Below are 13603 nucleotides of genomic sequence, written 5' to 3' on the forward strand. Positions count from 1 at the left end.
GACTACACGTGTATACATATGTCATAATTACTTCCATGCAAGAGTGTTAACTTGAAAGCTTGCTTTAATACCACGGAACTGTAGATTTTCATTTTAGAATGTTTTAGTCTCAGAGGTTCTCTCTTTTTTAGTAGATTACACTTGTCTCGGGTTTAGGACAAGGAAAGACTTCTAAATTAGGATACTAATGGCCTTTAGTCATAGGGTCTAGTGTTTAATAATAATCATATGCTGATACTAAATACAATATTTTTCTTCTGTTTAAAGACCCTGTTTTTGTAAATCCTTGTGCATGGCCTTATTTTGAGCATGTTGAACTAATTGCATTTACTCCCATGCGTCAAAGCTGGTGTGCATCTTACTGTTCTGATAGGACCGAAGGTATTCGTCATAAAGCCAAAATAGTTATATTTCAGATTATGATTGAATAGTTCCTAGCAGTTTCAAATAATATACTTAGAAATCTTTTAAAAAGCAGGTACATTTCAGAAGGTGCAGAAGATACTCAAAAGAGAAATATCGATGAGTTGTTTTTACAGATCATGGTACATCTGATCGTTTATGCGGAGAATGCTGTTAAACAGCAGTAAAATAAGACACTTGATTACTCTTTCTATTGCATATAAAGTGACTAGATGCTACATAGTATGTCTGGTTAACCCTTTTTAAAATGAAAATAATCCATACTACTGATCCGTCAGCAGAAAATGATTTTTGGAAAGCATACCTCCCTTACATGTTGTTGTTAGAAAGAACATGGTTGGTATAAACAGTCATTATTCTCAGTGAAAAAAAATATTTCCTGTCACATTTTTGCAAAAATCTTTGCCTAAAAACCCACAGTCAGAAATCACTCTTTGTTCATACTGGTTGAACACTGAACAATGGAGCAAAGTGATCTAAATCGAATTTACAAGACTGATAACCATGCAGTTGGGGGGAGAGTAGCTACTGCACAACCTGTACTCTGTCAAGGTAATTTAATTATGGATGGTTATACTTGACTATAATTTGTTAATGTGTGCTCCTTGCAAAGGGAGAAAAAGTCTCACAAAGCATTGACAATTTTATACATTTTTACCAGGATGCTGTCAAAGGAAAGGGATTTTCATTGAATTTCATAATATAAAGTTGCCTGGAGGAAGAATGTCAATGAAGTGGCCAGCAGGGTGGTTTTTTTCTTGCCCTTTTTTTTTTTTTTTTTTTTGGCTACTGGAGTCTATGTGTAAGAAGATGGGGGAAATCATTCTTCTTTATGAATTTGAATATCTTAAAAATTAATATCTTACGTTGCAATAGTTGGGAAATCAGTTTTTATAAAATCTTGTTGTGATATTTTAGTCTTTTGGACCATAATGACTGTAATATTAATTTTAAAATTCAGCTTCTTTAAAAACAGTAATGATCAAAGATTAGATTAATATTCATTCTCTTTCCCGCTCCCTACTTTTCAGAAGTTAGTCTGAGAAGAGCCAGAGGTGAATCTTCCTCACTCTTCGTCCTTTCGGTCGAGGCACTCTTCTGAAGAGCAGATTTAGAGAGCAGCTGTAGCTGAGATGAGAGGTCAGCAGAGGCACAGAGCTTTGGGACATATCGCTGGTTGTTTTTTTCCGTAGTTTCTTAATGTGAGCTGTTTCTAGCTGACAGTTTTGTTTGTGAACAGAGATGACACTTGGAGGAGGCCCAGCTTTCTCCATGCCTGGGATGTGGGTGGTCTGTGCCTCTGAAGTACGAGCAGCACTGTTCGGTAGTCCAGTCATTAAGTTCTTAAATCATTAGATAAAGTGACTTTTGAGTAAACTCTTCTTGTATGCCTCTTTATTTTTGTGCTAAATAATACAGACTCTCCAGCTCTGAAGGCTGGCTAATCAGGATTACAGAATTAGGACTGTGGTAATGGTTTCTGCACACTGGTATAGTTGTTTTAACTGCTAGTTTTATATCCTTGGCTTAGAATCGTGCATTTCCTCAGTTGGCTGTTGCGTTTCAGCATACCGTCATGGTAAGCTGACTCAAGCCACAAGGCTCAGTGTTGAAAAGAGTGGAGATCAATGGGTTGGTCAACATCTGGGAGCTGGAGCTTCTGCATGTCATTTTCTCCTCCTGTGTGAACAGCAAACCAGAGTTTCTGTCACCTTCTCCAAATCTTGCAGACCTGTAAGTCTGTAGATCCATAGGAAAGGAAGTTTCAGTTGTACTTTATGGAGCAGGTAGGATGGACTTCAGGACCAATAGGGATTGCCTACAGAGTAATATATATATATTTATAGAAACTAATCATAGAGTCATTTTGGTTGGAAACCATGTCCCTCAGCCCTGTATCTACATATCTTTTGAAAACCTCTAGGGTTGGTGACTCAACCACTTCCTTGGGCAGCCTGTTCCGGTGCTTGATAACCCTTTCTGTGGAGAATTTTTTCCTAATATCCAATCTAAACCTTCCCTGGCACAACTGGAGGCCATTTCCTTTTGTCCTATCGCCTGTTACTTGGGAGAAGAGACCAACACCCACCTTGCTACAACCTCCTTTCAGGTAGTTGTAGAGAGCGATAAGGTCTCCGCTCAGCCTCCTTTTCTCCAGGCTAAACAGCCCCAGTTCCCTCAGCTGCTCCTTACAAGACTTGTTCTTTAGATCCTTCACCAGCTTTATTGCCCTTCTCTGGACACGCTTCAGTACCTCAGTGTCTTTCCTGTAGTGAGGAGCCCAATACTCAACACCGTATTCGAGGTGGGGCCTCACTAGGGATCACTTCCCTAGTCCAGCTGGCCACACTATTCAGCTACAGGCCAGGATGCTGTTGGCCTTCTCAGCCACCTGGGCACACTGCTGGCTCATATTCAGCTGGCTGTCAACCAGCACCCCCAGGTCCTCTTCCACCAGGCAGCTTTCCAGGCACTCTTCCCCAGGGCTGTAGCGCTGCATGGGGTTGTCGTGACCCAGGTGCAGGACCCAGCACTTGGCCTTGTTGAACCTCATACCATTGGCCTCAGCCTGTCCATATCACTCTGTAGAGCCTTTCTACCCTCAAGCAGATCAACACACCCACCCAACTTGGTGTCATCTGCAAAAGTACTGAGAGTGCACTTGATCCCCTTGTCCAGGTCGTTGACAAAGATACTAAGTAGAAGTGGCCCTGGTACTCCAGCCCTGGGGAACACCACTTGTGATCAGCCGCCAACTGGATTTAACTCCATTTACCACAGCTCTCTGGGTCTGGCCATCCAGTCAGTTTTTTTACCCAGTGAAGCATATGCCCATCCAAGCCATGAGCAGCCAATGCAAGGGGCTGAGTATTTATTAGCATTTCAGCAAAGCACTCTCACTGCTAATGAGGAAGACCTGAGGCAACATCTACAAGGAGGGCCACAGGAGGAGCCCTAGCTGTGAGGTTTCAGCTTTTTACCCAGGCAGATTTGTTCTTCCTGGGTTCAGTTCTCTGTGGGACATGGCATGATCTTCTACCTGAGATGAAGCTGGTGTTTCATGGAAGGAGACCTTCAAAGTCCGCGAGCCACCTGGAAAGAGCAGTATCCCTGCCCAGCCCAGCAAGATCAGTATTAAGAAGATTGATGTTTTGTTATTTATTTTGAGGAGTGCTGTGCTTTATCTCATTCTTGTACATGATGGACCCTTTCAAAGAAGTATTTTGTACAGTCTTTTCTGTCAGGAGAGGGCAAAAGGGGTAGGTATTCTGGATAACTGAAAGGGTGCAGTAAGGAAACAAATTTTATATGTCATCTGAACATCAGCTTGGTCCTTGAAGTTCAAATACAAAAAGGTATGATTCTTCTCAGTACCTTCCTGAAAACAGTGCATTACAGAAGAAAGCATATGATGTATGGCATTTAGTAGTGATTTTTCTTGAGAGGGACCTTTAGGTTTTGAAGCTAAATAGTTTGTGCATGGTTTAGCACAATATAAAAAGCCCAATAACTGAAATGAGGCATAAAGCCTCATTTCATCTTCATCTTCACTATGTGCGTTTCAGCACAACCTTCATAATGATGTTTTGCACTTCTATTGCCCATACAATCAAAATATTTCATAATGCTTTGGAAACATTAAAGAGCGATCATTGGTTATAAAAGCACACTTTCATTTTTTACCTACTATTATTTGCACTAACCCAGAAGATAAGTGGTAGCGAAAGCAATTGGGTAAAAAAAAGCAGCAACCTGTTATCAATTCTGTTTCGTGCACTTCACATCATTATCTATACAATCAGTTTTCCTGACTTTCTTGTTCCAGTATGAGTCTTTCAGACAGGACAAAAGGAAGGAGAGCGGGAATTAAACAAGAATGAGTAACTCTTAAGCAGATAAATGGACATGTGTGGTACATGAAGTAGCTTAAAAAAAAAAAGTGTTTAACTTAGATTTTCTCTGTGAGGTAAATATTTACCGCTGCCTTTGTCTTGTAGGTGAGGGATGAGGAACTCAGGCCCTAAACTCGTAAATGACCTACCTGAGATAATACAGCTGAATCACAGGCTGAGCTGGGCACAGAAGTTAATCTCTTAACGGGCTTCTGGGTTTCTGCCTTACCCTCCGTGGCAGAGAAGGAGCTGGAAGCACGGTTGTGTTTGCAATTATGGTTGCAGCGTAATTAAATTTGTTGAGTGCTTTTGATGGATTGACTTGACTGGATCTTTTTTGTGAGACTTGAAGTACAAATCCCTGCAGCTGTTCCACTGGAAACCAACTGAAACATAGAGCAAGACATGGAGGCAACTGGTTTTCTTTGGGGAGAGGGGGTGTGTATTTGGGAGATCAGTGTATCTGGGGCTAAAAACTCCCCTCTGCCTAGCAGTCCACAAAAGGGTATCGTTGTTATGTGGACTTGACCCCTAAAGTGAAGTCTTAACTCATAATTGCATGTGATAATAAGAGCAACAAGTTAAGTCTTTCTGCTTTTGAATAGTTGTTCTTAATGCATTTTATGTCACACCGAGTTCAAGTGGGCTGCTTTTTCATTTTTCATTCTTCGTTTTTTTGTGTCTGTTTTACAGTGAGGTTTCGAAGCTGTGACGGAAACAAAAAAATACACTTTGGAAGCAGCGAGCCAGAAGATTTCAGAGTAGGTGAAGATGGTGTGGTCTATGCAGAGAGAAGCTTTCAACTTTCAGCAGAGCCCACAGAGTTTGTCGTGTCTGCTCAAGACAAGGAAACCCAGGAAGAATGGCAAATGAGAGTGAAGCTAACCCCTGAACCAGTCTTCGCAGGGCCTTCAGAAAAGGTAAAACAAAAGCTAAACGCTCCCTGTAGAAACGTATCTCTGCAAAAAGGCTTTAAAATAGGGATTTGATCCTGTCTGTCATGTACCTCTCCATGAAGCATTTTATTAATGGACAACAAGTGTATGCAAAGCCGGAGCTTCAGGAAGAACGTTTTTATAGCCTGTTATTCTGTAGCTTTGCTAAGGCATGGAAAAGCATGCCTGTTTAAATATATAGGATTCATTTATGTTTGAGCTTTTTGTTTGTATAGTTTGAGATTTATATCTGAATTTAAGTCAGACATGGTCATTTCTTTATTTTAAATTGCTTGAAAGTATTATAGTATTTATTCGAGCGGTTAAATATAACCACAAAATAAACAAATTTGTGCTAGAATGCATCAGTCACGTTTATTAGATGGGAGCTGTAGATTTACAGCAGTAGTAGGAAAGCATTTCTGGCAGGGAATATTGGCTTTGTCTTGTCCCTTCATAATCAAATTGTAGATTGTAAATTATTCATGATTCCAGCACTACTTGGTAAGGAAGATAGTCTCCCTCTGCTGGAAGCTGGCATAGGATAAACCACGTACTAAAAATGTACAAAAATCAAACCTAGCAATATACAAATAAAAATGCATTTACTTTAGGAAAACAATATTAGGTCTGCTACCTTTTTCTGTTATATTACTTGCTGCCTGCTGTTTCTTACCTTCTTTTATAAAGTGCTTAGTTTACAAATGAAGAACAAAAGGTATTCATAGATGAACGTACCTGTAATAGGTATGCATTAAGGATTTAATCATAATGTCAAAATAGACAGTGTAGTTATGGAAGACATTTTTCCCAAGAACACACTGGAGACCAAAGCTGTATAATCCTCATTTTTTTGTTTGCTTACTTGATGATTGTTTTAAATCTTCTACAGCATGTTTTTAACAAAGGTAATGTTGTCATTTTGTCTGTAAAAGTGTAGTAAAAGAGCAGATGCTTTGTTATGCCAGGGCATGCCCTGTTCTTTCCAAAAATCCAAGTCAGGCATCCTTACCATCAGCAGAATGTAGAGTTGGGGAATCTGACCTTCAATTGGGCATCTGTTTTTACTCTATTTGATTAGATATTTTTTTTTTTTAAAAGTGGTTCTCTTAAAAGATTTGGAAAAAGTTTCTGTCGCCCTGTCTCCACCTTTAAGCAAGCTAGCATGGCTATATGTGTGCTGGCATCCAAAGGCTGAAATGAGTGCAGATATAGAAGGGAATAGGAAGGGAATGTTGACGCCCAGCAGAGATTAATGTCCAATGTGTAAAGTGGGTCATCTACTGCATCCATCATGGCTGACATAGGTTTAAAATAATTACAGCATTAATTCTATGGGATTTAATAGGGTCATAAATATTTGAGACATTCCTTACCAGTATGTATTAAACTTCTCTTGGAACTCAAATTATATTTTAGCACACCCAGATCTAAATTTAATGTACAGTAGCACATTACCTGAACTGAAGTTCTAGCTAATGAGAAATACATAAAGGCATACTATTAAATTCTGCAAAATATTAACTACTCTTCAGAAAGTGCAGAATAGTTTACACAGTAGTGCCACATTATAAATGGTTTATAATTGTATTTCTCCTCCAACTTGAATAAGGATAAAAGAAAAGGAGTTCTTAAAATTTTGCAGTGTAGTTGTAAATAATATTGGTTATTTTCATTCTGTGCTGTGAATGCAAATAAAACAATTCTATGAACCCAGAGGAAAGACAGCCTTTCAGTCAATTATGTAATTGTATCTGAGTTATTTTATAATGTCTACTAGTAATTCTCATTCTAACATGTGCTTAATTTTATCTTGTACCTGGGAACGGACCAAAAGAAAATTGAAGATATCGTATTTCCATGGCAACAATACAAGCACAGCAGCCCTCTGAAGAGGCAGAAGAGAGACTGGGTTATTCCTCCAATCAACCTGCCAGAAAATTCCAGAGGACCTTTTCCTCAGGAATTAGTTCGGGTAAGAAAGTTAATAGAAATGTGGTTTCAGTGTCCCTTGGAGAGCTCTTGAAGAGAATGATGTCTTGTTCATAGTCCAAACGTTTATCAGAGTCTTTTGGGCTGATTTATGTTGCTGCCTCTGTGCATATTGGGCTGGGCTGCATTTTCTATTTTATTTTTTTTTAAGTTGCCCCTGTCCCTCCTGTACTGGTGGAAGGTGACCTTGGTTTGGGTGGCAGGCGCTGTGATAACTTCCTTAAGCGGTTAAGGAGGATCTCTGGTGGTTCAGGAGTTCTCTAGTCTTCTGCACTGAAGTTTTCCACCTGGGAGAGGAGGAGCGCACCAGGAGGCAGGAGGAAACAGGATGCGACAGGGTGAGGGCACTAGTTGCTCCATAGGATTCTGCAGCACAGATCTGGACATTGTCAGGAGCCCAGCACAGGAGAGGGCTTCCAACCATGGTACTGGTTGGTCATGACCAACTTCTGTGAGGGTTTGTTGGAACTTGGTAGAGCATTAGCCCAAGTTGCTACGATATAGTTTTGCTCTGCTTTGTTGATGAGCAGTGCTGGTGATTCACCTGCTCCTCACAGATGCACTGCCCTTTAACTTTTCCCTTGGTTCAGTCTTTAAACAAAAATGGCAAGTTTCTAAAGGGCTACTGCCAGTAGCAGAAGAGAGTCCATAGCTTTGTTCTGGAAAGATACAGAAGGGGGGAAAAAACAAAACAAACTTTTTATTTCTTATGTAGTTTTATGACAGTATATGTTTCCTCTAGGATCTAAATGATTCTGTTTAAGGCAAAAATGCTTATTTGTTTTGGTTTAATACAATTGATCCTATTATGAGAAATAAAGAGGGATAATTTTACGTTCCTGAAAATTCATGGACCAACTTTCTAACAAAAAGTGCAGCTGAAAACCTCAAACTTTATACTAACTTTGTACCATTTCCCGAATAATTATTTTTACGAGTTTAACTTAAAGATGGAAAAAAAAAAGAGCTGCTGTTCGTCTTGTAGGCAGTCACGCCCATTGGTTGTTTGTAACTAATGTAAATATTATCTTTTTTTGACATGTAGATTAGGTCCGATCGTGATAAAAGCCTCTCGCTACGGTACAGTGTGACTGGCCCAGGAGCCGACCAACCTCCAACAGGCATCTTCATCATCAACCCCATCTCAGGACAGCTGTCTGTGACAAAGCCTTTAGACCGGGAGCAGATTGCTTCTTTTCATGTAAGAGTTTAATTTGCCATAAATCAGATTATCAAATTGAAGATTAACATCTGCTTCAAACATGACTTGAGCAGCCAGCATTTAGTTTTCTATGAGATATGATTTTGAAGAGTTTGTAGCAGATTTGTATTTATTGTACTTACTAAGGCTAACTCTTCCTATGATTAAGCAGCTTAAATACATTAATATATGTAAACAGTGATTAAATGCATTTAGATAAAGTAATTTTAAAAGATTGAAATATGGATACTGTAGCTTATAATTCAAATACAGACCATTGATCACAGTTTCCACTGTATTGTATATTTTTCAAAAGTTTACTTTTCATTCAGCAACTTAAATTAGGATGTGACTGCTATTAGAATTGCAGCAGCTGTGATTTGAGAAATGGATGGGAAGAATAACCTACCAATTTTCATTTTCAGGGGCAAATCTAAGCATTTTAATGGAATTGTAAATTAAGTCTGTCAGCTTATGAAAATGATATTCTTTGCTCTAAAGAAATTGACAAAGTATACCACGGATTCCAGTATTAGTGGAAAAGAAAGGTTTGAAGGAAGGGGGGAGACCAGGAGGTGACCTAAAGTTGTCTCTGCTTTTGAAACACCACGCTGAAATCATTACAGAAGTCGCTCAGCTCCTAGAGAGTGTTTCCAGCATGTCGTGGATTAAAACACTCCTTGCCTCGCGTTCCAGGAAGCCCTTCAAGTGCTGCTCCGAACAGAGGAGGCAGCAGGAGGCATCTGGGGGGAGGCAGGGGGGGAACGCCTCTCACAAGAGCACGACAGCTCTGGCGTCTACAAGATTTCTGCTGGCATTGGCAATTCAAGATTTACTGACTTAGGAATTTAAATGTTATGAGTCGTTTTCCGGAGTGGTGAGTTAGTAATGCCCTCTTGTTCCTTTCTAACAAGTTTGTAGCCAAAACATACATATGTGTGTGTGTACACGCACACACACATATATATAAAAATATATATAATGGGCATCAGCAGGAGTGACGACAGGAAGAAGTTGCTCTTTTGCCTAGCAATTGTCTGGTTCTGGCCTGGATACCTAGGTTTAAACTTTCAGAAAATACTGTGTTCCTTTTTTTGTGGCTGTCCAATTTAAGGTGATTTAGGTAAACCTGGCTGTCAAAGGTAGTTACTCAGTCCTTTTTGACAATGAGGGCATTAAATCTAAGTGTCTCAGTATCTTTGAAACTCAGTCCATAAACAATACCTTAATTTTAGTCTGGAATTTCCGTGTGTTTACTGACAGTGATTTATCACAAACCTTACCTTGGTGTTCCAGGTAGCACAAGTCTGTTCTATAAACTTTCCTATGCATTCATGTCTATTCAATATCTATAATATCAGTAAAGAATTTTTGAAAATGATGCCAGTGTTCCTTCCCTACAGATTATTAATAAGGTTCTATCTGGTTGCTATAAATCTGCATATTTCTAGAGTATGCTTTCTAATGGTCATTACTAAAATCAGATTTATATATGACAGTAGGCACTGGTATTAATCGAAATTACATGATTCAAAATCATTTTCAATAAATCGAAGTAAATCTGCAATTTAGAATAATTTAGAAGTCTGAACAGTAGTTCCACGAGCAACCTGAAAACTCAAATGTTGTCGATATGAGGAAGCAGTGGAAGATAACAAAATACATTGAGCTAAAAATATCTGGTCTGAAACTTCCTGCCAACGTTATTGTATCTATTTGTGCCTGTATGTTGTGCAAATTCTAATATTTTTAATGATGTTTGCAGCTGAGAGCGCACGCAGTGGATGTAAATGGAAACCAGGTGGAAAATCCTATTGACATTGTTATTAATGTCATTGATATGAATGACAACAGACCTGAATTCTTACACCAGGTTTGGAATGGGACAGTCCCTGAAGGATCGAAGCCAGGTAATACATGGGCTTTCAAAGTCTGTGCAGTAACGGTGAAGGTGATGAATAGGGTGGCTTCAGACCTTATAACACTTTCAGAGGTGTCTTACTAGTGTCTTATTATTTCATGTTATTTTTAATTCAGTTTTTAGTACGCTAGGATTAATTTCCCAAAGAAGAACGTATTATGTACATAAACTAAAACAGAGCAGTCTTTAAGAATATGACTTTTAGGTTCCTGTTTTGGAAAATCCTATTTATAGTGTCACAGTTCTTACAGTTATGTTCATGATAGCCATTGACGTTCATTTAGTTGACAGCTCAGGGTATTAGAGACTTCTGAAATACCAGCAGATCCAGTTCTAGTTCTGAATCTCAGAGGCTTTGGAAATACTGGGATTTGAAATCAAACAGTTTCATTTGAATTGTCGAGAAAACCCTAAACGTTGTTCACATCTCATTAAAATTCTAATTGGCTCAGACTAAAGTTTGCACTGTGGCTGAAACCACTTTCTTAATTTGTCAGTAGTGCAAAATGAATTCTTCAGAAAGGTTAGCCCAAGAAACGTATTTTCTCACTTTGCAGTGTTGACTTGGCATTTGAGATGAAAAGAACATGCATCTCAAAGACCTTTAAAAGAGTATTATTTACATTGATTTTCAATCATTATCAGTATGTGCACCAATTCTGAAAATTAATTATATTTCCTTTGGCCCAATTAATAACATTTTTAGCTAAACGTAAGGAGCTCTTTTGTTACAGAAATGTTATTTGTGGCAGAATTGTAGGATTTCATTGTTTATGGAGCTTCTTCAGTTCTAAGCAAATCTGATATTTTATAAACACGAAGTATTTTTATCTCCTCTTATGTATTTTAATTACTCTGTTGGTGAGTCTTGGGTTTAACCAGTTTGTTTTAAGTAAGAGAAGGAATGTTTGGAGTTTACCAAAGGAAATACATTCTTTGACCATTGCTTGTAAGTGATCTTGTGTAATCTGAGTAAACTGTTTATATAACATCAATTATTTATCTTGCTGCTAGGAACCTACGTGATGACCGTTACAGCCATCGATGCTGATGATCCCAATGCACAGAATGGGATGCTGAGATACAGAATCTTGTCACAGGCACCGAGCAGCCCCTCTCCAAACATGTTTACAATCAACAATGAGACTGGTGACATTATCACCGTAGCAGCTGGGCTTGACAGAGAGGTACGGCAGGTCTCAATCCCATAGGCTGGGTTGTGCTTAATACTGTGAAGAAGCACGTTTTTTGCTAGTAATTTATGAATACTTCTCTCCGTCCCTGGTCTGAACTTTCTCCCTGGAAAAAAACTGGACCCGTGTGTTCTGTATATGTCACTCTTGTTTCCATGGGGTCGTGGAAAGGATCTTGTCTCAAAAGCCTGTTTGTTTTTAAGGAACAGGCACACACAGAGCGATGCAGATAAGGATTTCAGGTGCTCAGCCTGGGTGCTGAGATGTGAGGTGCTCCTCGGCTACAAGCCTTTCCTCTTGATAAGCTCCATAGGCAAGGAGTAGATGGAAAATGGAATTGACTATATGTTTTATTTATTTTGGAAGCTCCAGGAGAGCTTCTGTCTTCCCTCTGTCCTCTTCCTTGCTCCTCACAGAGAGGTGGCAAATATTTGAAATCTTCTGGATGCCGTGTTGCTAATTTCAGATCAGTAATTCTCTGATCTGAATTTTACTTATTAAAATAAACCAGGAAAAATCTTACCAATTTTAAAATTTGAAAGCATGTGTCTAAGAAATAAACCACTCAGTAATACAAACTGTGTAGATAGAGACTTGTCTCAAGGCCTGGACACACATTCAAACACTTTAAAAAAAAATAATAAAAAAAATAATCTCTGACTGTCAATAATTCCCTGCTACATGCTGGGCAAGTCCTGTTCTGTCTAGACAGTTCTTCACTGTTGCCCACCACCGGAGAAGAAAGATGCCAGATCCTCTGCTCTGGTTCACCCATCTGTGAGGTGGGAATAAAAATATTTCCCTCCCAACTCCAGATCTGTCACATGGACTAGCTGTGCTTTTGAACCACTTGAAAACTTAAGAAGAGATAAACATTATTTTATAAACAAACTATAAAATCCAAACAAATCTTATTTCAACACATGTTTTTTCAACTTCTGTTTTACTAACCTCATTTGAGCTCATTAAATCTGAAGCTTTTTTAAACTGGATTTGCTGTTCAGCTTTTAGCTGTTCGCTTATACTTATGTAAAATGGAGAACAAAAATATTTCTGATGCTCTGCGTCGGCTGTTAATATTCTGATGCATTTCAGTTTGAAAGGGGCAATCAGGAGATTTGAAAAGCTAAACAGACTGTTAGATATTGTAATTAAGTTTTAAAATTTTATTAATGTTAATTCTATTTAAGTTGGTTTTGAAGAGGATGGATTTGAGGAGAGGAAAACCCTGAACTTCACTGTACTGCCCTATTAAATTAAAAGAATGATGGGCAGCTTTGCCCTTGTTTTTAAAATCCCCTGGTCATCTTTGACAGGTGAACTTTCAGAAGGACATAGCGATAACTCTGAGTTTTATTACTCAGTGACTAGCTGTACTGGAGTGATTTAGCTTGGAAGAAACCGGCTGTCTGTGGAGCTTAGGCCCTCGCATTAACAGTTGGAAAAGCCTTGTCATTTACCATCAGTTTTCCTGATGGATCACTGTGCTGATACCCAAATGAGTATTTATAAACATTTCTTGCACATATTGAGTATTAATGATTAATGTTAAATCATTCAAATATTAAATTAGACTAATATGAGATAAAATGGTTTCCTTCCCAAGCCATTGCTCTGCTTCCTTCATTTCCTGAGTCATTTCATGGATGTCAATTAAATTAAAATGACCAGGAGCCTAGAAAGCCGGATCGGAATTGAGCAGGTCTCTTGACTGTGGACTGGGGAGTGCCTCGTTGCACAAGTTTTCCTTGTTGCCCAAGTTTCCTTGTTGCCCAGGAACCTTAACTGGGCTACCCACTTCAGCCATTCTGCCCTTTTCTCTTAAGCCTGACTCTCTTTCTAAAGCTCTAGTTAGGCTCATAAAATAGTAGACAGGATTTTAAATTCTTAAGTTGTGTGACCCATGATTTGCGGGAGCATATGTGTTGTAGGCATTAAAAAAAAAAAAAGTAGTTCCTCTGATGGCATTCCTCATCTGCTAGTATTTTAGGTCAACATACACAATGCATTATCTGTGCTAATGTGCACAGGAGGAGAGTTGCTTG

General features: G+C 38.9%; 1 protein-coding gene across 1 annotated transcript in view; it reads left to right on the forward strand.

Moving 5' to 3' along the window:
• CDH2 (cadherin 2) overlaps window positions 1-13603 on the forward strand; it is a 119605-nt gene that overhangs the window by 74119 nt on the left and 31883 nt on the right. Inside the window, exons 3-7 of the mRNA XM_054191971.1 lie at window positions 5010-5236; window positions 7089-7226; window positions 8289-8444; window positions 10210-10354; window positions 11380-11552. Coding sequence (XP_054047946.1) covers window positions 5010-5236; window positions 7089-7226; window positions 8289-8444; window positions 10210-10354; window positions 11380-11552 — 839 coding nt within the window. The remainder of the gene's footprint in view (window positions 1-5009; window positions 5237-7088; window positions 7227-8288; window positions 8445-10209; window positions 10355-11379; window positions 11553-13603) is intronic.

The sequence above is a fragment of the Rissa tridactyla genome, chromosome 2, assembly GCF_028500815.1.
Source record: "Rissa tridactyla isolate bRisTri1 chromosome 2, bRisTri1.patW.cur.20221130, whole genome shotgun sequence".
NCBI classification, from domain to species: Eukaryota; Metazoa; Chordata; class Aves; order Charadriiformes; family Laridae; genus Rissa; species Rissa tridactyla.